This window comes from Plectropomus leopardus, chromosome 13, assembly GCF_008729295.1.
Source record: "Plectropomus leopardus isolate mb chromosome 13, YSFRI_Pleo_2.0, whole genome shotgun sequence".
Lineage (NCBI taxonomy): Eukaryota > Metazoa > Chordata > Actinopteri > Perciformes > Serranidae > Plectropomus > Plectropomus leopardus.
In genome coordinates, this window is record NC_056475.1 from 8,064,708 (window position 1) to 8,091,778 (window position 27,071).

The window sequence follows — 27,071 nt, forward strand, 5'->3', positions numbered from 1 at the left end:
CAAAAAAGCAAGAAATCGCTTTTTTTTCTTCAAAAATCACCATTTCCCTAAAGCTCCATGAGGCAATTTCAAATTTCTTATTTTGTTGTGATTAACCGTCTAAAATCCAAACACTTTAGACTTTAGACTAAGATGTCATTTTAAATTAAATAAAGCAGAAAATCCTCATAGTTGAGAAGCTGGATAAGAGAATGTTTGATCTTTTTGTTAAAAAAAATTACAAAAAAAATATTTCCAAAATAGGTGGCAATGAAATTTTTGTCAGTCAATTACTCATGACACGACTAATTGTTCTAATATTGGATCGATCATTTTTGCATACTGAGATCCGAGCACATTGTTGGTATAACTGTGATATTGAGAACGCTTATCGATATCAGATGCAAATGCAAAGCCCTGTGACCGGATGTCAGTATTGAAAAAATGCTAATGTTGTCCATTATGCATCTATTGATTAGCTATAAGTATCAGTGATTTACATTAATGCTCAGTTCCAATGCAGAGCGTATTCATAGCAGTGTGAATTCAGGGTGTGGAGGTCAGCGAGTCTGAGGTTTGTGCTGGGTTCATGTCTCATCTTTCTTACATATAACTGGCATTAAATATACCTTAAATCCTTATGTGTAGGACTAGAATATATCTTATTTTAGTGCCATCTGGTGGTCATATAAATAAAATAAAAAATCACTTTGCCAGACTAGAGTATTCCTTTTCCTACAAACAGAAACCATCAAAATAATTTACAAAAATGTATGATCACATTTAATTCTAAATAAATTGGCTTTATGTTTATGATAATGCACAGTGGGGTGTCCTTATTTATGTGTAAAAAAAGGAGAATAACACAATGTGAATATGGGGTGAAACTTACTTGTCTTGTTTAGTTATGTACCTTCAGTTGTAATATCTGGACATTTGTGAATGTACAGTGTACTCTGTCTATATCTTCTGCCTGAACACGGCTCATCTACACTGATCTACCAACGCTGTTAAACTTTGTGCATCTTCAAGTCTTTTTTCTGTGTTTGATTCTTTTTCATGTATTGCCTTCCTTTGCTGGCAGGGTGTTAGGAGAGGAGAGTGTGAATACAAGCCGGGAACACGGTGATCACAGCGCAGATGCTCAGCAGCGAAACCACAGGTGTGAGGTTACAGCTCGAGCTCACAGCTGGGAAAAGAAGAAACATTCATTATATAGGATGCTCCAAGCTACTTTTTCTCACCTTTCATAATGCGTTTATTATAAAAATCAGAAATGTATTGTTTTGTTAGTTTATTCTTGTTTTGTTTATATTTAAGTTAATTTATCTATTTATATATTCTTTTATTTTTGCTATTTTATTGTATTTGTTTTTGTTTGATGAGATTCTAAATATTTGTAGCTATTGTTGAATTTTAACTTGTGCTATTATTGTGTTTCGCATGTATATATATATATATATATATATATATATATATATATATATATATATATAAAATTCGTATTCTTATTATTATGTGGCTTTTTTTTAAATACATCATTTTGTTTGGGCTTTAGACATTACTCGCTAAGGCCATTAGTGCACCTTCTTTCCCCTTTTTTTTAGCTTCTTCAAATGTATGCAAAATGTTGCAAAAACAATTATTTAAATATTAACTAAAATTGCTGTTTGTACTTCATTAATACACATAGGCTACCCTTATAATGGAAAAAATACAAATATAAATGATGTTGTAGGGGAAGTGAATGTAATATTGTATGCATTTTGTTTTTGTATTTATTCTGCATTGTTTTTGTCTTTATGACTGTAAATGTATTCATTTATTTTTTGTTTTGTTTTTTGTGTATTTGTTTTTTTTTTCTATTTTTATTTTTTTTCATATGTTTGTCAGTATGATTTTGATATTTAGTAACTCTAATAAACTGCAGACTGTAGAGTTTATAAATTCCAGAGGAGGTCAATCACTGGAGCTTCTTTCACTGTGTTAAAATACTATACCATTGTCAGTTTGTTTATTTATTTATGTATTTTGACTGGACATTAAACTGAAAAATTAATTATATTTACATACATATGCATGACAGTGACATGTGCAAAGAGGGTGACTACCACCACTATGGCACCTGGCAGCATCACAAGCTCATTCCCACCTGATTTAACAGTTTAAGTTTTATGTAAATTAGCTCTCCCTAATGCAACCAAATCCAAAGTGAGCAGTGCTGTATTTGGCAAATAGCCAGCACAAGAGGTCATGCTCACAATGGCAATGGAGGTAATTGAGATAAACCAAAATGGCTAATTTCTTTATCATATCACTATGGAGAGTAGTGTTACGTTAGCGGTGTGTAGTGACGCAGGTAGTGGGCTCTTAACACCTTCTTTCTGCATCAAATGCCCAGCTTGTGTTACTTATTAATCAACAAACACCAATTGTACAGGTTGCTGCTGTGAAATATCCAGAGCAGACGGCAAAGTGTTTCATAAAGCGGCTGAGACTGACAAGCCGGGCTTAATTCAAAAAATCCACAAGATGTAGGTGTTCACAGATGGCCATAGAGCAGCACAAATTAAACAATGTGCCAACGAGGGATGAAATATTAAAGAGAAAGGAGCAAAACCTCTGCCATATACAAAGGTTAAAGAGAATTTTTGCAGCATTCTCGGTTAGTAAAAGCTCTAACACAAGTAGAGAATAATTCGGCATTTCTGCACAGCCCTCCTGACTCCGTTTGCTGCATTGTTTTGCTTTTAAAGTGTCATTTTGGGTTTAAGTCCATTATGAATGTGAACTTTAACCCAAGATACAAAATGGCATTAATCAACTTCAAAGTACTATTTGTGTCTCGTGTGTACATGTTGTGTCTTGTGTGTTTCGTGTGTGTTTGTTGCTTACTCCGGCAGCTTTTCCCCATCTCGTTGCAGCATCCCAGTCACACAGCTGCAGACTGGTCCGGTCATCATACTGGTGCAGATCTGCTCACAGCCTCCGTTTTCCTCCTCACACCAGTCTGATTCTAAAGGGAGATAAAGATCACAAGTCCGTCACGAAAAAATCATTTTAAAAGCTTCGAAATTTAACACAATAATTGGATATGATCCTTTCAGTTAAGTTCAGTATGATGAACTTTGAACAGAAGTTCAATTATTAGCTGTTCTGCTTCAAATCCTGCACAGACTTCCATTGATTTATAGGGGTTAAATCCAAGAGAAATATAAAAACTAGTAGCTGAGTGTTAAAAACTTGACCTCACTCACCTCTTCTTCTTATGGGTCCCACAGTCAATATGTGCTCTTTATGGTCACTGTCCTCCGAGTACATTCGTCTCTTGTGTGGACAGTTCTGGATGCACAGCACACAAACATTAATACAGCACACGTTGTTTCATCACCACTGTTATGTTTCAGATCGTACAGTTTTTCTCACCACTTTGCAGGCGTTTGTTTCAGAGTCACACAGCGTGACGTCACAGTGGAGGTGAACCTCGTCGTAATCCCCGATGAACTTGAAGACGGTGACGTGGAAGCGACAGGTGAGGGACACACCGTTCTCTGCCATGCCGATGGTGTTGTCCTTAATGTTTGGACACCTGGAGAGAGACGGACATTAAAGAAACAGACTGGGTTTATGTCATTAACCCATTGAAAACTGGCTTGATTTCTTCCAAAAACACAGGAAGAAGGCAATGAGCTACTTAAGAAATGGCCAAAAATTTAGCAAGATAATAGTTAAAAAACAACATCAAATAAAACAAAATTTGAAATTGCTAAAACAAAAAAAAAAAAAAAAAAGGAAGATGAAACAAACAAAAAAAGATCTGAAAAAGTGCTTGAAGGTAATCTTTTTCTTTAACATAAATTTAAATTAAAAATTATGAATATACTTTTCTCAACATTCTCCCTCCCTTTTCTAAAAGCAAATTTTAGGTAATCTTATTGTCACCTTTTACTTATTTCTTGCAATTTGTGGGACTTTTCTTGCCAAGCTGCTAATGCCTTTTCTGTCATGTTTTCTAAAGAAATCAAACCAATTTCCTCACGTTTCAAAGGTTTGAACGCTTCTGAATGCAACACAAGAAAACTGATGTTGGTCCAGGTTTCAAAGTGTTAATCGAATAAAAGTCGCATATACTGGTTCTAGCTTCTCAAGTGTGATTTGCTGCTTTATATCATCTTAAATCGAGCATCCTTGGACTGTTTTCTTGACTATGGCAAATTTTTAAAGGGTGTTTTCACTGTAATCGGAGACTTTTCCAAACCCACCCTCTCTCTATGATGATGTAGCGGAGTCGGTCACTGCTGTAGCGTGACGGCGTGGCCCAGCACATGTTCACTATGAGGATGAGCTGGTTTTCGTCTGCTCCTTCCACAAAGACGCCCACAAAGAGGATGTCTCGTGTGCTGAGCACCACCTCGCCCTCCCTGTATGGATTTCGGTACGAGGAGTTCTTATACAGAGCCATCTTGGTGATGAAGTTTCCCTCCTGGGTCGGTAAGGTGAGGTTTATCACACTGGAGGAATAAATAAAGAGAGATGGTGGTTGTTGATGTCTAGTCGTGGTATTTTGTTGTATTTGACAAACATTTTATTCTGCAGTGTGTGCTCTGTCTGACCTCAGCATGGGCTTGAGGACAGTCTCCAGCGAGATCTTCAGGTCCAGCTCGTAGGCGCAGGAGAACTCCACATTGATGGTCTTGTCTCTGGTGATGACGTTCCCGGTGTTGTTCACGCTCTCTATCCACACGGTGTTCTTATACATGATGTGTGTGCCGTTTGACTGTCAGAGAGAGATTTAGAAGATTCGGCATCAGGAAAAACAGAAGCAAAGATGCCTGAAAACAGTTTATATGGGCTGTGAAAACAGTTTTGTTCCAGCAGCCATCACACTGGTGAACAAGCTGTAGGACGATTGCACAAAATTACACATTGCACAGGATCAATTTGTGATTTATTTATTCACAGTTTTTAGATTTTTTTTAAATTTAAGTTTTTTTTTGTAGTTTAATGTCCTTATTGGTATTTACTGCATATTTAACATTTTGAGTTAGCGCTTTGGCTCTTGAAATGTTCTATCTTTTATCTTCTTGTCATGTTTTATCCTGTATGCTGTCTGTGATGTCTGACAACTGTGTTAAATAGATGCCCTGCATACTGCTAACCAAATCTGCCTACGGGAACAAATAAAGTTACCTAAGCTGGACATGAAATTATTATTAGATAATATTTAAATATTATTAGTTAAGGGTATACTATGCAGGATTTTCCTAATCTCATAAACAATGTCTGGGCTCTTCTTTTTACCCACTAGAAGTGTGTGGTGTATTTATCTACAGACACTCAGCCCTCTGCTTTAATTTTCCTCTAACTTAGCTGTTTGGGATGTTTATGGGCTGCAAACTTGTGGCTGCAAAAAATGTAGCGACCAGGTGCCAGACTGCAAGCAAGGCACATTTAAGAAGAAGAAACTACAAAAGGGTCCAACCAAGTATTATGGTGTTATTTACACCCTCAATCTAACCAATGCAGGTGGTGTATAAATGCAGGAAATTTGTTTTAAATTACTTTAAAACAAATGTTTTAAATTACTTACTTTCTGGGGGAGCACCATTGGACCACCCTCCATTCATGTACCTTGTATCATTTATTGCTACTGGCCACTGACATGGTTTTAAAGTTACTGTTCAATTTTTGCTGTCCAAATGTGTCAAAATTCACATATTTAGATCAGAGAAATAAAATAATTTCTGGGGCAGCATGCCTCAAAACCCCCTAGTAAGCTCAGTTTTCGAACCTCGGTATTTCTAAAGCCCTGTGTACGGCCTTGAGTATGAATGACTGTAAACTGACCAGGACGATGGAGCCGCAGTGCCCCTTAGTGTTGTTGATGCGGAAGGAGATGAAGTCCTCTCCCTCGATGCCGGCACAGTGCTCGTCATTGATCCTGACGTCCTCTCGCTCAAAGCCCAGCTGGAAGAGCTTACACTTGGAGATGGAGACCTCCATCTGAGCATGCTTACAGGTCACCTCCGCCTGGATGATGTCATCATCACCTGACACACACACACACACACACACAGACATAAAGTGCCTTACATGGGCAATGTGAGACCAGTATCATTCCTCGGAAGTGAGGCCCATGATGCTGAAAATACTGCTTGTGCTGCCTAAAGATTTGTGTTTACAGTCGTGATATGTTGTTATATTGGACTGTAAGAGTCAAATGGCTGAAGATAGATAAGAATGTAACAGCTGGAGTTACACAACAAAAAATGAACTACTGCCACAAAATGCATCCTTGTAAACTATTAATTAAAAATCGATACAGTGATTTTGAGAATTGATCAGTGTGTATCATAAAATAAAATATTGCGATACAGAAGTGTATCGATATTTTCTCTCAACCGTACAAATCAGCCCACATATTTGGAAAACGGGAAAATTCACCTTGATACTAGGTAAAGTGTTAGATTTTCTGACAGCTCTTTGTAATATGAGCAAATAGGCTTTATCACTTTCAAAAATTATCTCAAAATTAGCAGGAAAATAGTAAAAGTTGTTACAATAAAACTAAATTAGCACAAAAAAATAATAAAAAAAGAAAGTAAAAACAAACAAGGAAGTGCTTAAAGTGCTTTAAAAATTTATTAACTCTTTATTATAATTTCAAATATGTAATTATGATAATTATAAATATGGCTAGCTTTAAAAAAAAAATTTTCTAAATCTACTAAATCTTGGAATTTGCGGGACATTTCTTGCTAGGTTGCTCATTTCCTTTTATATCATGTTTTCTAGAAAAAATAAATCAAACGGCAGCACAAGATAAGTAATGTCAATCCGGGTTTCAAAGGGTTAACCTACTGAACTCCACTGAAGTTGGACCAGCAGTATATCACCATATTTTTACCTCATCAGTATTTCAGAATGGTTGATTGTTTATATGACAGCTTCACTTACAGCATACTGGGACAGGATTAAAAGTGAGAATGGACGATGTGAAAACCGTATGAAGACTCACCTCCGGTGCTGGTGGGCAACTCTGGACAGCCACACAGGTCGCCTCCGTTCTCCAGCTCACAGGTGAAGTTTGTGCAGATCTCTCCTGCACAGGGGTCATAGATCCATTCTGCTAAAGACAGGTCCACACACAATGTTAGCTGTCACACACACTGTCAGCTCACGTAAACATGCAGATTCAATACAACAACTCAACAAGCCAAATTATGACTGCTGAAAAAAAGGTAAAATTTCTGCCGAGGCCTAAAGAATTGCCTCCGGGTCGCGGAGGACAAGTCTGTTTCAGTGTTTCCCCAACTTTGACAGTTTCATATCACAGTAAAACTTCAGGTAAAATCCCGGGCTATTATTCACTTTAATCGCTGAACTCAACAGGCTTATATTTAGGACAGGTGTCTATATAGGACAGGCTTTTTTTCCTTTCTCATGAAACTGTTGCTCAGCAAAAAAATAACTGTTACTGTATGTAACCTTAATATTTTCTCTTTTTTCTTCTTTTTCATTACTAAAAGATAAAGTAAGGACAGTATTAGAGACTAGCAATAGCTAAAATCTCTATATGTGAAACATCAGTTACCACAGCTTGTTTGTAACAGGTGGAAGTTGCACTGTTAATTCACATTGCCCCTATTAAATAAACTACATAAATAAATACATTCTCATACTGACAAACATTTAAACTTTTATATTTCTGTATGATCTAAGCAGCTAAGCTTCAGCAACACCTCATTTTATAAATCCAAAGAACCGCTATAAATTCAACTGCACGGCAACCACGCCTCAAATTAAGACAGGTGTATCTTTGTCAAAATGTGTAGCCACACCAGGCTAGTAAAAGATTAAAAGTTTTACCGTAATTTGCTCTCTAAAATGTTTCAGTGTCCTTTTACTGTCCAGCCTCCAAAATCCATGTGAGACAAGAAAGGAGCTGAAACATCGATACACTCATCTGAAACTCGTGTGTGTGCCATGTGGCTGAGAGAGGCTGGTGCCTCGCGGTGCCCTTACAGCAGTTCTCCTGGGTGATCCACTTGGTGGTAAGGGTCCCCATGGAGCGGCAGGCCTCAGCGTAGGCAGCCAGCGAGCCGCAGACCTGAGCCTTGCGGTGATTGTAGCAGCCGTCCAGGTAGCAGGACTGGTAGAAGGGCCGGGGATCCAGCAGGCCGTGGCACGGCTGGAAGAAACCCTTCAGCTGGGTGAGCTTCTGACAGGCGTCTTCACCTTGCAGCGCCAGCACCGCCGTGTTGTCACAGGACTGAGCCAGAGCCACGTACTGGGTTTCATCACAGCTGGAGGAGAGATAAAAATCCAGCTGTCAAAGCTCAGATCCTGTCATGATAATTCTATATATGCAAGTTCCCTTTGGTAAATATGCAGCTCAAAGTTATGTCAACTGAGCAACATTCACGTGTAGCCATGTTTCTGTTCACCCTCTAATGTACGGTAAATAGTGTCCAGTGTATTCCTCCATGTCTGTTAGCCTCACCCACCTGTTCTGCATACCGTTGGTCTTCCAGCTCTGGGCCAGCTCCAGGGCGCTGACCGCCGGCTTTCCCCTGGAGGTGATGTAGTCGTCACTGGGGTCTCCGTTGAAATTCCCACAGAGACCGCACACCTTGTTCTGAAGCCGCTGGCCCATGGTGATGCTGAGGGTGTTGAAGCGGTTGTATCGGACCTGGATGTCCTGGGGCGTGTCGATGACAATAAATCCTTCGGACGTGGACAGACGTGTCATCAGCCCAGTTAGAAACGGTACGGATACTGGTGTACCATTGACCTTTGAAGACACAAAAGATGGTAAGAGACAGTCTTTTTTATTTAATGTATTTGCAGTAAGCATAGCATGTCCTTACATGCTAAATTTAGACATCTCTCTGCAACTCATCTGCAACTGTTGATTACCCCCTTTACTGTCATTGATGTAATCTGATGATATAAAATACTATATTGCTGTTTTTCTTTAACATTTAAAGTTTATTAACATATTAAAACTATAAATATAGGAACAGATGAAGAGTCAACTCTTGCCTTTTACACAAAACGGACTTGTAGTTTTGATGAAGGTAATGTTACTTATGTTTGGGGGTTTAATAGACAACAGATTTCACTTCTTGCTATATTACTCATGAACACCTAAAAAAAACCTCCAACAGCAGGAATCCAGATGGATCGATTTGGGATCTGGGAGTGTAGTGTGCAGAAAGTACTGCCAACACCAATTATATCTGAGAATTTATGTCCTTTATTGTTTAAAGTGAGGCAGAATATAAGATGAAACCTAGCTGTGGGTATTTGCAAGATTTTGCAGTTAATGTCACAGAGACACAAACTTTTACTAAGATTGCCATTATTCTCTCCTAACAGAGAAGTGGTGTTTGTGCTGAAACACGTAGAGTTGGGCGGGATTGTAGATTTGGGTATTATGTCCATAGTTTGTTTTCACACAATATAATTACTAAGGGTGTAGCATAGAAAGGACAAGAGGATGGCAAAAAGCAAAGACTGTGACGATCTAAGATGGTGCTGTAATGAGTGTTCTTGTAAATACGACCTGAGCCCACTGCCCCTGATCCCAACACAGTTCTTAAGGCGGTGCAGAAAAACGTTGCGGTCAATAGCTCACTCAGATGAAGCAGGATTAAGACTCACTCAGAGCCAGAGTTAAAGGCAATCAGTAAGTCATTATTTACCTCTGTTAGTGCACTTTCAGTGGAATGATACGGCCTAGAGTGAACTGGAGGAGCTCTACGAGGCTATTAGTGGTAATTGGTAAATTGGACTGCAAGTACTCCGGCAAGAAAAAGGAGATTTGAATTGGATGTTTGTTTGGTTTCTCGGGGAGAAAGGACATCTTTGACAGCAGGCAATACATCGCCAGAAGAAAGTAAGACGATAACATAAATTAAAAAAAATTTAAAAAACCCTCCTGATAGAGATAATAGATCTATTAAAGCAGGGGCCTGCTACTGTTGGCACGTGTGCCACCACTGGCACACTGTAGCATAAGTAATGGCACACTAGAGTTTTTTTGCAAGTGCAGGGTTTCCCAAAGATTCATTACTTTGTGGCGACCCGCCACCATGACAACATCTGGCATCACGTACTGATTTCCTATTTTTTGGGCTGGAGCACTCTAGGGCTGTCACTTGAAACTGTTAGCAGCAAGCAGAAGATTTTTTTTTTTGGTAGTTCATGTGCTGTGCAGTTTACTTCTGGGGATGTTTTGGTCCCCAGAGTTTGAGATAGAGTGACTTTCACTATTCTTTGGTACAAGAAGGTGTGGCACAGGAAGGAAGAGAGACTCTGCACTCTGAGATAACATGATCTTCTCTCTTCTGCTTAGAAGTGGTGAATTTACAGCTCACAAGAACTTGATACAACACAGTCTCTGGCTTTTGTTTGACATCTAAGTGTCAGCAAAAACTGCTGTTGCACCTGATCTGACCTGACCTGACCTGATCTGTTATTAGCGTCATTAGCTTGTTTACTGAATGGCGCTGTCACACTGAATGTCCAGCTGAGCCCATTCAGACTTTAAAACTTTATAAGGAAAAAAAAGAATAATTGAATATTTGTATTTGCTGGCAAAATCTGATTTGACTGATATAATCGGGTACAGCCCAGAGCTTTCATTGAGAGCCTGTTTGGAATATACAGTTGAGTTAATGATCTGGGCACAGATGAAACAGGAAACTGTTTGATAAAGCGTTACCGGGACACAGACAGGTGTTCTACAGCAGGCCGATATCCTGACTTCTCTCACCTTGACAGTGCTGCCTGAGATGAGTATATTCTCCTCGTTGATGTAGAGGTAGACATGAGAGATGGTGGTGAGGTTGGGTGTGCTCCATTTATCAAAGTTAGCGATGAGCTGGAAGGAGAGGTCGGGCAGCTTGTGACAGTTTGTGGACAAGACGAAGGAGCAGGAGGCCGGGAGCCGCAGCGACGCCCCGTCAAAGGTCCTGAACACCCCGCCACCAGACGCCACGCAGTGCTGGGAGCGGCGTGCAAAGCAGCCACGCACTCCATACCGCAGGGTGCACTCTTCTTCTGCCTTACAGCGCCTCGGGTCGCACTGGATCAGGTTTCGTCCAATGCACTGGCAGCGTTTGGTGCAGTCACTGTTCCAAAACAGCTGCTTGGGCTGAATAAAAAAAGAAATGCTGTTAAAATTAAAATTGATTATGGATTTTTTTTAAAGGTAAAATTCTGTTGCAAACATTCCCAAGTTCCAGTGTTTCCGTTGAGAAGATTTGCTTCTTTTGTTCTTTTGTCTTATTCAATAGTAATTAGAATATTTTTAGGTTTTGGATAACTGACGAGGAAAAGAGCCAATGAAATGACATCAACTCAGCCTGTAGAAAATTGTGATGGGTATTTTTTCTATATTTTCCACCACTTTCAATCAAATAAATAATCAACAGACCGGTCTATACTGAAAAAAATCCTAAATTTCAGCCCTATTCAAACAAGTCTGAATTCTGATGCAACTTGGATTTGCAACTTTAAAGACTGAATCCAAAATCTTTCCTTTGTTTTTTTTTTGTTCTTCCATACTTTTTTTTAAATGTTTCATTAGTATTATATTTTAACAGCCCTGCAGTAAAATCCAAGTCTCATTTAACCAGTTGTAGCAGGATTTCACAAGCACATGCATTTTTGTTAAAACCGTACAATTTAAAAAAACTTCTACATAAACAGTCTCATGCACAAATAAGAAGCAAACCTGTGCAATCATGTGCATTTAAACTCTGCAGAAATGCATGTGTTTTTTAGGAAGTACTGAGCATATGATTGGACACATGAGAATTGGACAGTACTGCATGAGTTGTGTGAGAGTTTGTTAACGGATGTTTTGATATAGTTTTGCTATTGTTAAACACAGTCCCCTTTTACTCCAATGAATAAAGATTTTCTCAAATTTTGGATACTTTTTCAACCATGGAAGCATAATAAAAACAAAGTTTTTGTCACAAATTCAGTAGTGGTGAAGTATTCCTTTTAAAGTGCCTGTTTCCAGCTTTAGGGGGTCTTGGATGTGTCTATCGTAACCACGGAAATGGACAATATTTCCAGACTTCTTCTCAGACTTTTCTCCAACTTTTTCATTTTCAAAACATCACACAGATAAAGATTCACAACATCTTCATCATTGTTTTCAATTCTAAGTTGGTATTGTGCAAATGCAAGACACTGAAAGACAAAAACCAGACAAAAACCTAACCTCAGATTTGTTCAGGGTGAAAAAGGTTTAACTGCAGATTTGTAATGCCAGCCTGAGTTAATGTTCTCTTTTGGCTGCATATGTCACTGAGTTTATTCCATGTGGTGGTGGATGTGAGACTGACCTCATAGTACTTGCCGTCAGTGTAGCAGCCGCAGTTCTGCGGCAGGATGCAGCTCTTGCCGTTGAGCACGTAGCCCTGGTCACACTGGCAGCCCTCCACGCAGTCCTGGCTGCAGTCCCTCTGGCCGCGGGCTGGGGCGCACTGGGGCGGGCAGACCGACACACAACTGGAGTAATGGCTGTTTGGTGGACAGCTCTGGACTGGGAGCAGGCAGGTTGGCAAAGATATTAGCTAACAACTGCATCGACTGCATTGTGCACACAGGACAGTTTCCTGTATAAAGAGGTGTTGGTGTTTCAGAGGTAAATATTTGTGGACACATGTCGACTGGAGGGTCCACTGTGGCAGCTGTTTAAAGGAATAGTTCAACATTTTGATGATGAGAAGACTAATATTAATCTATCACTTCCCTGTTAATTATAGACCTCAAATCAAGGCATGTTTAGCCTAGCTTAGCATAAAGACTGGAGGCAGTCATGAATATGCTCACCACCTCTGAAGCTCACTAATTATTGCATTTGTTTACACAAATATAAATGTATCTTATTTGGTCATTTTGTGTTGCTTTGTAGTAATTTTGTGTCTCTTTGTAGTCATTTTGGTCTCTCTGAGGTCATTTTGTGTAACTGAGGTAATTCTGTGTCTTATTTACAGAATTGTGTGCATTATTTGGGGTAATTACATTTTGTTTTTGGTTGTCTTATGTCACTCTGTAGTAATTTTGTGCAACTTTGTCTCTTTGAAGTTCCTTTGCATCTGGTTGTAGTCATTTTGAGTCTCTTCCTGGTTGGTACATGCTAATCTGACATCTAACATTCTGCAGGTGAGGGTCATGGGTCCCTTTGGGCCCCTGGGCCTGCTCCTGGTTGGCCTGTTCAGTCAACAGAGACCATGTCCTTGTTACTGTGAATTATCAACAGATCTTACTGTCTACAGTTTTCACCAGAACTACTTTTCACCAAGAAATAAGTCCCTATTAAAGCTGCTGACAGTGTGTTTTCAGAGTGACACAGACATTTTTCAGAGAAAGATATCTTAAAATCTGGACAAGAAAAAAATGTAACATGACTTATGTTAAACGAGGGGGGACCTTTGCACCTCTGCACACATAATAATATTAATAATAACAATAACATAACACAGTGAAGTACACAGTGAAATTAAGGTGAGCCCAGACTTGCACTCACCACACGGCGTGTCGCTCCTCCAGCCGGTAACAGGCACTCCTTGGGTCTGACAGGTGCCTGCATAAATCTGCAGCCAGTTACAGATTGTATCCTGTGCTCCTTGGTCCAAACAGGTGTCCTGCAGGCAGCTTTGATAAAAGAACGCTGGCGCCACCTTGCTGTGACAACGTGCAAACACACCTCCTCGATCCACAATGAGCCCGCACAGCCTCACTGCCTCGGGCTCCACAAACACATACAGTCCATCTCCGATGTGGAAACGAATGCGTGTGTTGACTTGATTCTCCCCGTTGTCTGAGTCCATGTTCATGTTGCCATCGGCCACCATAAGAGGGGCGTCATTTAGCACGCTGGTCTCTCCCAGGCCACAGCGTGGGCAGGAGTCTCCGCAGCCAACCTGGCAGAAGGTGTCTCTCTCTGCCCAGGCCATGCCCCAATCGGTGGTGGTCAGGGTGGGTGGGGATAAAGGCATGCCCTGGCAGAGGCCGCAGGAGCTGTTGTAGAGGTCGCGGGGCAGAGTCAGCAGGAGGAGTGTGTTCCAGTCAAAGGCCACTTTCAGGCCAAAATCGGTCTCCAGAATGAGCTGCATGCCCCAGGTGAAGACGTTGACCTTCCCCGGGCCCAGCTTCAGAGGAAGGTACAGACGCTCCTTATTCACCTGAGTGAGGAGAGATTTGACAAAAAAAAAAATAAAAAAAATCATTCCTGTTCTGTAATCATGTCAGCCTCATACAAAAATGTATATATCTTTCTTGTTTTTTGCATTTATATGAAAATGATGACTTGTTTAACTGTCAGGAAAACATATTGCCCAATATCAGGCCCTCAAATAATAATTCTTATATGAGTGGAATAGATTAAACTGGTAGATGGACTCTACAAGGTGGAAAATTTTGAGCAAAGGTACTCTTGTAACTATGTGAGTGATCGAGATTTATCTGACAAACCTTCAACACATAAAGAGAACTTTATGACTAATATGTTTTATGATTTTTCTAACAAAAAACAAAACAAAAAAATTATAAAGATTATTTTGAGTATCTAGTAAAAGTCAATTGTTTGGTACAGGGGACATTAAATTGAGACACACCCAACGTTTACTAACGTTTACACATACTACCCAACCTGTTATGATACAAGGCTGGTTGGAAAGTATCCCTTTGACTGTTACTCTAGGTTTCGCATCAGATGGCTCACACAGATTCCTACAGAAGCATTTTTAGCACCAAGTTTCCAATCCAACTGAGCTGCATGTTTTCAAAGTATGCGGGGAAATCCAGGTGATTAAGACTCACTGAAAAGAGCTTCTATGCGTTTCTCATATAATCTTATTGTATAAGTGAGAAAGAGACAGAAACAGGGAGTATGAGAACAAATGTGTGTGTGAGCGTCGGGTTATGTGTGTCATTTCTGTTCCTCCTCAGATCTTTTGGTCGGTTTGTGAACCCGGTCCAAATGTCGCTCAGGGTCGGGGTTTTGTCTGAGCCAAATCCAGCCTGATAAAAGATGCCCATTGAAATTAGATCCACCTTAAGCCAATCAAAGAGGAATTCACTCTCTGCCTGGTTATTCAATCGGCTTGATTAGAAATAAAATGTCCTCACAAATACAACAAGTATGACCTTCAGGGGTCAGAAAAAAAAGTGGTGTTAAGATAGAAATATTGATATTATAAGCTGGGTCAAAGCTTATTCCATATTACAGATAATTCCAAATATGAACACAGTATATAATAATGGCTTTTGTTTCATTTTCTCTTCATGCACTCACCGTGACAGTGTTTTTGTAGCTTCGAGACACTTCAATCTCATACTCGTAGACCTCCAATACAAAGCCCCTCACCCCAACTGCCTGGCCTGTGTCCCTTTCTTCATTACGAGCTGCCAATTTAAAATGAGGAAAAGCTCCACTGATGGTCGCAGGGTCCCTGTTGTCTCTCCCACAGTTTGTTGTGGCCATCCTAAGAGTACAAGAGCTCTGCAGCTCAAATGGGATGCCACCAAAAGGCAGAAAGTGTCCATAACCGGCTGCCACACACAGGGCCTCAGTACGCGGCTGGCAGAAATACAGGCCTTCATTCTCCTGGCAGTACTCCTCAGGGTGACAGGGTGCGAGCTGACAGTATACACTGTTGTCGGAGCCATTGCAGTAGCAGCGCTCCTGGCACTCCCAGTCCGTCCAGAAAGTCTGATTAGTGGCCAGCTGGCGCCCGTGGCTTATACAGCCGCAATCACTGCGTGCCACACACAGGCCGTCGCGAAGCGCAAAGCCTTCCTCGCACTGACACCCCTCCTGGCACGGGAGAGGGCAGGGCTCTTCGGGTTCATCTAAGTTGGCACAGGTCAGAGGGCAGGCGGTGGTGCACTCATCGAAATGGCTGTTTGGTGGACAGGGAAGAGCTGAAACAGAAGAACAAGGTAAGAGGAGGCAAGGCAAAACTGCCAAACCTATACAAGTTTTTAAGCTCACCCTTTGGCAGCAGAGTACACAGCTTGGACCCACCACTGTTTCAAAGGATTCCAGTGGTGACCAAGGTAAAGGCAAAAGAAAATGTCTAATATGTTCTCAAACGACTCCTGCGATGTAATCCACCACCTGAGAGTCAGTTCACATGCTCAGCATGTCTTTTTACACTTTTTAATCGTTTTTTAGTCAAAATATTACTAAATACTAGGGCTCTACCTGAATCAGTTGAATCAGTTTTGGTTGTTCAATACCAATATTCAACAATTTGTTTTTTTTTGTTTTTTTTTACATTTATAGTTTTAAAGCTTGAAAGAGGCTCAGGGGGACATTCACTGTGACAATGGCATTCACATAACAGCACTGACAATGAATGATAAAAGGATAAAAAATAATAATAAATAAATAGATAAAAGCCAGATACTGCATCATATTTAGTTGTTGTGAGCTGTAAATTCACCACTTCTAACTAGAAGATATTGCCTCTGTGCATGTCCGCAGCTCTTTGTTCCAAAGATTGCAGCAAAATCTGGGGACCAAAACTTCCCCAGATGTACTACACATTATGCTGACGAGCAAAAAACAAACAAATCGAAATTAACTGCTCCACTTGAAGCAAACTCAGTCAACTGAGGGTCTCTGACTGATTATCTAAATCTCCGACTTTCAAGGGGCAGCCCCAGTAAAGACATAGCCCCATCAGCTCTTTACCTTAGTCAGACGAAAAATTTCTTATGTTGATAGCTTAGGACAAATAGAAGCAGGCCGAGTGACAAATGGAAGCAGTGAATTAAATCATATTTTGGCTTAAATATGACTGTGGGAGCTAAGGCTGCATATTGGTACCACACGTTTAAGGTATCAAACAAAGTAGCCCAACATTAAGTAGTATCACAGCATCTCCACTTCCAAACAATACTTGCATTTCATCTTTTTTGTATCCAGATCTTTAAAAAAGGACTATCTGTATGGTCGTACTCACAGCCAATCACTGTAACCATTCTTCGATTTAATGTAACGTGATTGGCCCACTTCCGCAGCAGCTACAACCCAAACAGTCACACTAAAACATTGCCACTAAAACATTTGAAACTGTGACTATACAACACACTTGTGGTGCTTGTTTGTATTTTATGAAACTGAATGCTTCCATTCACAAGGTGAGTATCAAACAAATTAGAAGAAAAAGCAATCAAAGGAAGTGCTCTATTGATATCAGAATCACTTTAAAGGTACTTGTGTTGATAACAGTATCACAACAGAATCTGTCTAAATGTTGTGAATCCAGGCCGAGTACAGCTTCAGTCTGCAAAGCCTTTCAAACCTACAAGGCGTGACTAATAAAACAGGTTTTCGGTGGAGTAAACCTTTGAAGAAGAGGTAAAAAAAAAAGGAGTGCAACACTTTAGAGCAGTAGTGGAGTGGAACTTAGCAGGAATACTGACAGATGTTTTTGCCTTACACTTGTCAAACACAGGGATGACTAATTACTTCATTAATTGCTACACTGCATTTTAATAATTGCTGGTACAGAGTCATCATCATTGTTATTAGTTCCACCTGTGCTTTTCCTGCTTTGATAAATGCTGCTGTGAAACAGGTCCATGAATCTGATTTATCTGGGAATAATAAATGAAAGAGTACTCTAATGGTAGCGAGGAAGATTAAGGTGAAAGGGACCCTTCACTCCCAAATCAAAAACACATTTTTCCTCGTAGCTGTAGTACAATTTATCAGTCTAGATTGTTTTGGTGAGAGTTGCAGAGTGTTGAAGATATCAGCCGAAGAGATGTCTGCCTTTTCTTGAACCAAAACAATACATTAGAAAAACAATACATCAATGTCTCTTTTCAGAAATCATGACCTGCTTTCTCAACATAATCCACAGATCTTGCTGCAAGCAGTTTCATAAAGGAATTATTTTCTTTTCTCCAAAGTACACCCGCAAACTTTGGCACTGTGCAGAAGGAAGCTTCAATCATGGACGTTAAGCTACTGCTAGCCAACATTACAGCTCAGCCAAGGAGGACATCATTAATGTTTACATCTCAGGAGCCTCTAATCCAATGTATTTTTTTGGTGCTTTGAGCACCAAAAGCTGAGTGCTATTTAGTTCCAATATATTGGAGAGAAGACAAACGACTCTGCGGCTGATATCTCCAACACTCTGCAATTTTTTCAGGTTGAACTGTCCCTTAAAGCTTTATCCAAAAATCAAAATGACATGTAAAGTAAAACTTGGGGTTTTAGCAAGGAGTAAATGACAGAGGCTGTAGAGGAAGTTAAATATACAGAAACAGGACAGGAGGGAAACTACTTGCCAGGAAATACCTTCCACCAAATTCAAAGAACACTTGTTCCATGTTGCAACAACTATATTTTACTTATCTATATATTAATATTTATAATGTGTTATATGGTAAAGTTCTAACATTGTAAGACAGGTTTATGAATGTTTGAAGATTCTCATTATTTTTGTTTTATATTTTAGCAAAGCCACACAGACTATATCTTTAATTCTCACTCTGGGTGTGATGCTGCACAACCAAAATCGAGCTTGTTCATTTCAAATAAAGATAAATCAACTCACGGCAGTTGGTGGCACTCCTCCAGGAAGCGAGGCCTACTTGAGCATCCTGGCAGGCAGTGGCGTACGCCTGCAGTGAAGAGCACAGGGCTGAACGATTCCCTTCCCTCACGCACATGTTATACAAGCAGTTCCTGAAGAATGGAGAGGGGTTGACCACTGCATGACATGCCAGAAATGAACTATTCCCCGGGTCATTGATGTTGCCACACATCCAAGGACTCTGGTAGAGACGCAAGTCTGTGCACATTCGATACAGGTCATCGCAATCACCATTACAGGTGAGGTCATCAGCGATGGACCGCCAGCCTTCTGTGAACTGTTCAGTAGACTCCGCCAGGCGTCCATTTGGAAGGCGAAGGTCATCGGTGGCATTGCTGTTGAAGACGCCACACAGACCACAGGTAACGTTGTAGAAAAGGGTGGAGAGAGAGATGTTTAGGTATCCCTGGCGAGTGTACTGGACACGAAGAAGACCACGGGACTCCACCACTGTTGCATTGCCTGGTGCTCTGTAGATCATCATTGTCTCCATCGGATGGACGTATGGGAGCGCCACTGGTTCACCATTCACCTGGGACAGAAAAGGGAGTCATCACAATTGTTCTGCCTCTACATTTGGTAAATTAGTGTCCCCTGCTTGGCCTTTTATTTTCTCAATTGCTCAATTGATCCTTATCCTATAATACAGAGCCACAGCAGCCAGGTGGAGTTTATAATGTTGCATCTAATTTGATTATGCATCTTACTTATTGTATTCTTCTGTTTATTTTCTTCATTTTCACTCCTAGTCATATTGTACAGGCGAGTGCTGCCCAAGAATGCACTTGGAGCTTGAAAGCTAAATCCTGACTCCTGTTTTCATTTGAATGGAGTTTGACTTATTGTTGAAATGTGTAACTATGCACACACGCAAGGAGGGCAGTAGAAAAATAGGTACGCAACAGCTGAAAATAGAACGCTGTTGAGAAAATACTAACCTTTACAATATCAAAATCTATCCCTCCCATCTGTGCTTCCAGGTTAGCCACTGTAACTACCACTGGTCTTTTCCAAGTGGGGCCTTTGTTCACCAGCCGCCTGCCAATCTTCACCTCCACCATCGAGCCATTAGCTGGCACTGGACCACACAGCTTCAGCAGGTAGTACGAGCTGTCATCTGGAAACAGCAGGAACGTGCCATCAAAGGAGGATGTCACTGAGTTCTGGGTGATTGAGCACACTCCCTCCCTCCGAGGGTAGCAACCCAGCAAGCCCACCTCCGCCACACACACCTCGCCCTCCCTGCATGACTCGTTGTAGCAGGAGACTTCCCCAGCAAGTCCGCAAGTGCAGCGGAGGGAACATTCGCCTTCCTCGCCACTGGGGCCAATCCAGAAAGTGTGATTAAGGGGGTAATAGAGGCCGTTATGTTCACAGCCGCAGTCTTCACGCTGTACACAACGGCTGCCGCTAAGAACATAGCCCTGATCACACTGGCAGCCCTCAGTGCAAGGGTGAGCACAATACAAGGGAGCGGTGAGGTCCGAGCAGGAGGCTGGGCAGGCACTTGTGCACACTTGGTAATGGCTGAACTCTGGACATGACAAAGCTAAAAACCAGTAAGAGAGAAGAAACAATGTCAGATGACACTAGTAGATTAATGTAAGAAGAATTTGTGCAAAAAGAATCAAACTGAACCTCACCGCAGAAGGTGCGAGATCTCCAGGGTCGTATCGTGACACCAAGGGCCTGGCAGGCCAGAGCATAGGCCTGGATGGCTTGACAGAGTGTGGTGATATTATCCCTGTTGCTGCACATGTCATACACACAGCTATACACAAAGGCTGTGGGGTCCACTACAGCCCTACAGTCCCTAAACGGCCCATCGGTTTTGTTTATGAGACCACAGTAGTCTGAGCGAAAGTAGAAAGCTTCTGTAACAGGGTCACACACGCTGCAGTTCTGGGCACAGCCATCTGTACACCTCCAGTCTGTGTCCTCTGCTCGCCAGCTGCCCCCTAATTCCACCACGCTTTCTGCTAAAGAGCCGTCGGGAAGCACTGGATCATCGGCGGGGTCGTCGTTGTAGTTGCCACAAAGGCCACAAGTGTTGTTGAAGAAGGAGCTGGGTAGGGAGATGGATGCATAGTGTTGGCCGTCATAAGTTACCAAGAGTCCAAAGTCTGTTTCTAAAGCAATGGAAACCCCAGACTGGTATACCCTGATAGCACCAAGCTGGAGTTGGACCGGTAGAGTCTTCATCAAGCCGTCCACCTATTGAGAGGCACAGAGGGAAAACTTAAAATAATGTCAATATATGACAATTAAAACACTTCCTCTCTCTTTGTCATTATAAAACTCCCAAAACTTTTACTCTGGATCATCAAGTTGGAGCCTGTTCTCATTAAAAGTTTCAAATACCACTGCTTTTTCAAGCTCTTCTGCCTGTGATATCAATGCCAAAGGCAACCGCTAGCTCTCTATGAGATGCACCAGGCTTTCAGCTAACTCGATTGTAAACCCTTCTGCTGCAATTTGACACTAAGAGCAACTGATGTAATATAAAGAGCACCATCAGTTTCTATTTAAAAATTGGACAAGGCAGGAATGAGACAGCTTTGGAAATGTTAGGAGGCATATTTTGTATTTTTTTGAGCTACTTAGCAGTTGCTAAGGCGAGAGTAGAGGAGCCATGTGTGTCACTATGAGGACCTGAGAATGAAAACAGGTTGCAGCCAACTTGCACTGGATATTCTGAGAAAATCCAGGTTGATGCATCCAGAAAGTAATAATGCCCAAATCACTCTTCCAAGGTGGTCAAGAAGAATTTCAAAAGCAAAGCGTGAGTGCAGCCATATCACCCGAATCAACACTTAATCATCAGTCAAACCAAGAAACACACAAATAAAATATTGAGGTAATTCCTATTATAAAGAAGTCCACAGATTCTCACCTGGACTGTACCAAAACTGCCTTTGGGTAATGTGACTCGTTGACCGTACACCTCCACTGTCACATCTCTAAGCCAAGAAACAGAAGCCACCCCGCGATTCTCATTTTTGGCCTCAACGCTGAAGAACGGCAGCCCCGCCATTTCCCAGCAGGGCCGAGCCAGCAGGTAGGAGCAGGTTCCCTGGAAGTGATAGAGGAAGCCATCGAAGGTGTGGTAATGAGGGTCGCCAAAGACCACACATGTACTGGTGCGTGTCGGCTGGCAGTAAAAGGCCCCCTCCTGCTGCTCACAGGTCTCCAGCTGCCCACACGGAGCCTCTTGGCACTGCACGTTGTTGTCAATGTCCAGGCACCGGCATCGCTGTGAACACTGGTCAGACAGCCAGAAGATTTCCCCTCGTCTGTAAAAACGCCCTGAAGAGGACGCAGAAAAGAGAAGAGATATTTACAAGTAAAGTTCTGCATAGGAGAAAGCCGGATTGACATAATTAGTTTGAACTTGCCATTGTAGCTGCAGCCATTGGCAGGATCGATCAGTTCAGTGTCAATGCGGAAGAACCAGCGCCCAGGGACATTTACATTGGTTGTCTGTTCAATGTTTACGACATCATTTGATCGTGATCCTGGCAGGTTGAAGAAGTGACCAATGTCTCCACCGTTGAAACCTGACTGAAAAGGGGAGAGGTGTGAGGGACGTGAGGTGAAATGTTTATCATATTATGTCTTTTATATAAAAGGATAATCATATGAATGAAATGAGCTCTGGGACATTGTGAGAATACCTGAGCTGTCGTCCCACCCAGTCCTGTTAAAGGATCTCCACCGCTGGCGGTTCCTGTGCTCCACGTGATTTCTCCGTAGTTGAACATACTGAAGAACGCCACGCCATCTGAGATTAGTACAGTTTGGAATGTGTTCACCTTTTAATCAAACAAGAGGGTTAAAATAGTTTTAAAAAGAGAAAAACAGACATAAAAAAAGAAGAATACCATAAAGCCATAAATACCACAAACCATGGAAATTAATGTTGAAAGACTACATGTGTAGTTAGCATCTGCCTCAGATTAATAATAATATAGTCACTGAAATGCCATGAAAACAACAGTTGTTACTTAAATGTTTAAAAAACAAAGCTGTCCCAGTTTCAACTCAAAATATACACATTTCTGGAAATGCATAATACCATCTAAATGCTTTCTGGGCCAGTCTTGTTTTTAGCCTTTTTAGCAGGAGGAAACAGTTAAACACAGATTCCAACCACACCGAAGCATTAGCAACTTAGTATGTTATTTCTGAGAATAACAAACCTTAATAATATATAACAATTGGAAAACCATTACCACTGTGGTTGGTATGCTTTAAAAAATAAAGATACTGAGCTAAAGACCATGTGTATTTTTGTACTTTGAATGAAATTCATAGGCTACGTTCACATTGAAGAGTTTAATGCTCGATTCCAGGTAGGCAAAAGTCATAGCTACTATTATTATTATTATTATTATAGCTCTTTTAGCAAATATTTCTGGTAATTCTTGAGAGAGAAAATTTATAATTTTATGATGACGAGGGTTAAATTCAAATATATTGGTTTCTCGCAACAAGGCTACCACAGCAGGACTCAAAATGTAGGCAAGCTATCCCAGTCATAAAGAAAAAACATATACAACTGTATGGAAAAAAACACATATTAATTCTGATGTGTCCGTTCATACAGAGGTTGCACGGCCAGTGATCGAAAAGGTATTGGATTTAGGACCACACTTGAAAGCGGCCCAGATTTGATTGACAAAAATTGTATTTCTGTGATTTGAGTCACGAGCTTAAAATGGAAACGCAGCCATCAGTTTCTATTTGAAAATTGGACAAGTCAGGAATGAGACAGCTTTGGAAATATTGGAAGGCATATTTTTTGTATTTTTTTTAATCTACTTAGCAGTTGCTAAGCTAGGCTAAACACTGACATTGTGTGGAAATTATGTGAAAAAACAATTTCAGGGTTCAGGCTTTACCGGGGTTGTCTGGCTTCCTCCATAGAAAGTGACTTGGTGCCATGTTGCAATAAAGACCCATGCAGCTGTGAAGGTCGGCATGTTTTTGAAGTACTTCCGGACATCTTGTGTCGCCCTCTCCAGTATCTCCGGTTCGGTGGACTCTCGGTAGTACACATCTCCACGGATACCGTTGTGCACATCTGCCCAAAGCGGAGCAATGAAAGATCTGCTGTCACTCAGGGGAAAAGCCTCCGGCGTGAACTGGCTAACCTGCACGTTGAAGGAGATCACACCATTGTTGTTGACCTGTGGACAAAGGGGACAAGTTTTATTATAACATCATGAATGACATCAGATAAAATAAATTGTTTTAATTGTGACAGATTACTCAATCAAAGTCAATAATAAGAGTTTGAGAGCTTTGATGAAACCTTACATAGATGGAACGGTATGGGACATTGAAGAAAATGAATGGAATAAGCAAAGTGATTTCAGCAGAACTCCCATCATCCATCTTTGGGGTCTCTAGATCCCTATGGCCGAGTCCATATGGATACAGGATATCCTGAGTACTAGCTAAAAAGAGAATCATGGATAAGAGCTCATTAAAAGGACTTTTCTTGACCCAAAAAGTCAAAAGAATTGATGCAGAAGACTCCTCATACCTCCCGTCTGTACTAAGATGCTGAAGAGGTGGAGCAGAATGACTGGACAGCCTGGCCTGACCATTCTAATAAAAAAAACACAAGATCATATTGTCAGTGTGACTGATTTACTCATTACCACTTCCAAAGCAACCTTGTCTGAGCAATCGTTACATTATCTGTCTTGCATTGACCTTAATGGAAGTGGAAACGCAGGCAGACATGAGTCATAGGACAACTTCTCATAAACAAGGCCGTTAGACAAAAGTGGAGAGGAGGGAGAACCATCAAGCCAACGTCACGTTACTTCTTTAAGATCAGGCTCCCAGGTCTCCCCTGAGGAGCCGTGAAAAGGCCCTATTATGCATGCCAGAACAATGTGTCAGGATCACATTTGCCTTACAGTCCCATGTGAGCCGACAACAGTGGACTGCGGGCCTCTCTGTGCCTTGGTTCCCTGCAGCTGACCGAACTAGCCCGCTCTGCTCCAGTGTCTCTGTGTCTGAAGCCGCAAGGCTGCTCAGGACCTCATTACCACTTATGTTTGGGATCCATCCATGCCTTGTTGGCTAGAGGGAGAAAAGCGTAAACACTAGGGCACTAATGGCTTTAAGTGAGTAGGTTTGAATTGCTGGGGTCCTTGCAGTGGCCCTTTGGGGCTGTTCAGTATCTGGCTTGGCAAGCTTCCCATTGGCAAAGTTGAACATACAGCCAAGTTGGCAGATTTTCCTATCACCATATAGCATTTGAACTTAATTGTTTAATGAAAAATGAAACTTTTAAAGGTACTCTTTGTACTTTCAGTGAATTTAATGAGCTTATACATCACTGCCAACTTTACCCACAAGTTTTAACTTGTCCCCTCTGAATATCATAGCTCTTGTGCTATGATATGCCTTTCTTTATCTGCATTATCCTGTGTGAGTGTTATTTTGGACTTGTGAAACTGTCACAATGTGAAGTCCCCACCAATCTAATGCATGTCGTGGTACTTGCAGAGGACATGAGCTAGACCCACAAGTGTAACTTTGGTACAACAACTGTTGATTCGTCACAAGATTTAGTTTGCTGATTTTTAGGCGACAATGCAAATGTTAGGAACTGTGTCCACCAAAGAATTTTATCTTCAGGACAGTGTATTTCTTAATTTTTTGCAATGGGAGCACCACGTATTTTTTATACATGGTTGATTTATCAAAATGATGTCGACTGAAAAATTTGTTCAGACATTTTCAGGATGTGATATGGACCGCCTAGACAGACAGTTAGCTATTACCGTCTCAATATTTGCAATACCGGTAAGTTATCAGCAGCACTGATTGTGGTGTTTTTGACATAAAATAATTTGTTTCTAATGATTAACTTTAGCTTCCTCGTCAAAATCAACTTAATTGTTGCCGACTACAGTTTACGTTTTTTATTTGACTGTTTACATTGTACAATAGGGCTGTCTCGCATGTAGCCTACATATAAAATACATTTTCCTCATACTGTGCTGAAACACATACGTTCACCCTTTGAGCGAAACAATTCGTTCAGGTGTCTGTCTCTTTAAGACCCCTCCCGATAAAGCCCAGTCTGCTCTCATTGGTCTGTGATTGCGGGTCTACCATATCTTGACATCTCTGCACCATCACTGCTGCCAGGGAGTGACGGTAACTGAGTATAACAACAATTACTACCATTAAGAAATCACTAATAAAAGGTTTTAAACCTAAATCCTCACAACCAAACATGTTCCTGCAGAAAGATGATCTGAAACAAAATTACATGTTACCTTGGTGTTAGCATGTAGCTACATGTAGCAGTGTACGCAATGTAAATGAGCGCAGCAGTGTGCCTGGAGCTGATGACCATATAAAGAAATCTGTCGTGTGGTGATACCAGCCTGTCACAGAAGTAGGAAAAAAAAGTTGGAAACTATTTATAACTTAGTGAAGTGTGAAGTTTTTGCTAACAGGGATTACTTTGTCATAAGTTTACCTCATTATTTGAATCTTTGGCTATGTTAAATATGAATTTCCAACATTATAATAATATATAAATATGAAAGAAAGTAAGACAATAACATCAATTTTCATTTTCTCATCTATACAAACCGAGGGTAAGAGGTGTTATCTGTCTAGCTGTACTGTAGGTTGATGCCATTGAAATTTTCGAAAAAGCTAGTGAGAGGATCTGTAAATTGAGATTGTTTTATTTAACACTGGTGTGTAGTTGTGTAGAAGTGTAACTCCTAGGCATGGTAATGTCTGTACGAAAAGTATTTATTTTAAATACCAACCAATGAAATTAAGAAAACTACTTGTTTTATTATTTAAGAATTGGACTTTGATTTGATTTTGGAATATATAAATATGGACACTTTGACTGTCCTGCATGCAAAACTGCTGATAAAGGAGTTATCTGAGGTCGATTGGAAACTTCACTCAAATCACCTCTAATGTGTAAATCTATCCAGCTTGACGTTAAATTGTGTTCAGGTGTGCCAAGCTTAGTGAGCACTGCTGAGAGAGGTCTGCTCTAATGTCATCAGCCTCTCATCAAACATTGTCAACAAAAAGATTACCACAATTGCTCTTTTGACTCCTGTAGCTCACCATCTTATCTGCTTGGTATTAACTCCGAACCTTTTAGCAGGGCAATTAAGATAAAGTCCCCGGGACTTAAAAGATGAACAAGACACTTTAACATGTTTATCTCTGGGGTCACACTCAAAAAGAGACTTCTCTAACTGCATCAGGTAAGCCACATGCTTAATCTAAAGTTAATTACTCACTGAAATATACTTATTTAATTTACTTTTCTTGTATTATAAATGATGCTGTTATATGTTAAAAGTGAAGAGATGACATGCATTTACATTTTCTATTTTAAAGGTCTTAATACTAACATTAGCAGAAATATTCCTGATTGGTTCC

The 27,071-nt window shown here is 40.8% G+C and overlaps 1 protein-coding gene across 1 annotated transcript; it reads right to left on the reverse strand.

Annotated features, from left to right (window-relative positions):
• Positions 1–301: 301 nt before the first annotated feature.
• Positions 302–24,235, reverse strand: tecta (tectorin alpha). The gene is made up of 23 exons (XM_042498898.1): positions 24,172–24,235; positions 23,943–24,082; positions 23,525–23,812; positions 22,298–22,435; positions 22,019–22,184; positions 21,517–21,929; positions 20,267–20,837; positions 19,562–20,172; positions 18,585–19,155; positions 15,302–15,930; positions 13,532–14,189; positions 12,345–12,544; positions 10,760–11,140; positions 8,487–8,773; positions 8,005–8,285; positions 6,998–7,108; positions 5,827–6,029; positions 4,593–4,756; positions 4,242–4,490; positions 3,406–3,568; positions 3,237–3,321; positions 2,875–2,995; positions 302–1,168 (listed from the first exon to the last, which is right to left on the reverse strand). Exons 1-23 carry the CDS (start codon positions 24,233–24,235, stop codon positions 1,150–1,152), a joined length of 6,513 nt encoding a protein of 2,170 aa, XP_042354832.1. The 3' UTR covers positions 302–1,149.
• Positions 24,236–27,071: the final 2,836 nt, after the last annotated feature.

What these genes read in the sequence shown, in the direction of transcription:
- tecta (XM_042498898.1), bottom strand. Translation starts at nt 24,235, where the DNA reads ATGGTCAGGCCAGGCTGTCCAGTCATTCTGCTCCACCTCTTCAGCATC. An exon ending in GCTACAAAAACACTGTCACG is followed by an intron (nt 14,190 to 15,301) that starts GTGAGTGCATGA and finishes CTCCTCACTCAG; the next exon opens with GTGAATAAGGAGCGTCTGTA. An exon ending in GTTGCCCACCAGCACCGGAG is followed by an intron (nt 6,030 to 6,997) that starts GTGAGTCTTCAT and finishes TGTGTGTGTCAG; the next exon opens with GTGATGATGACATCATCCAG.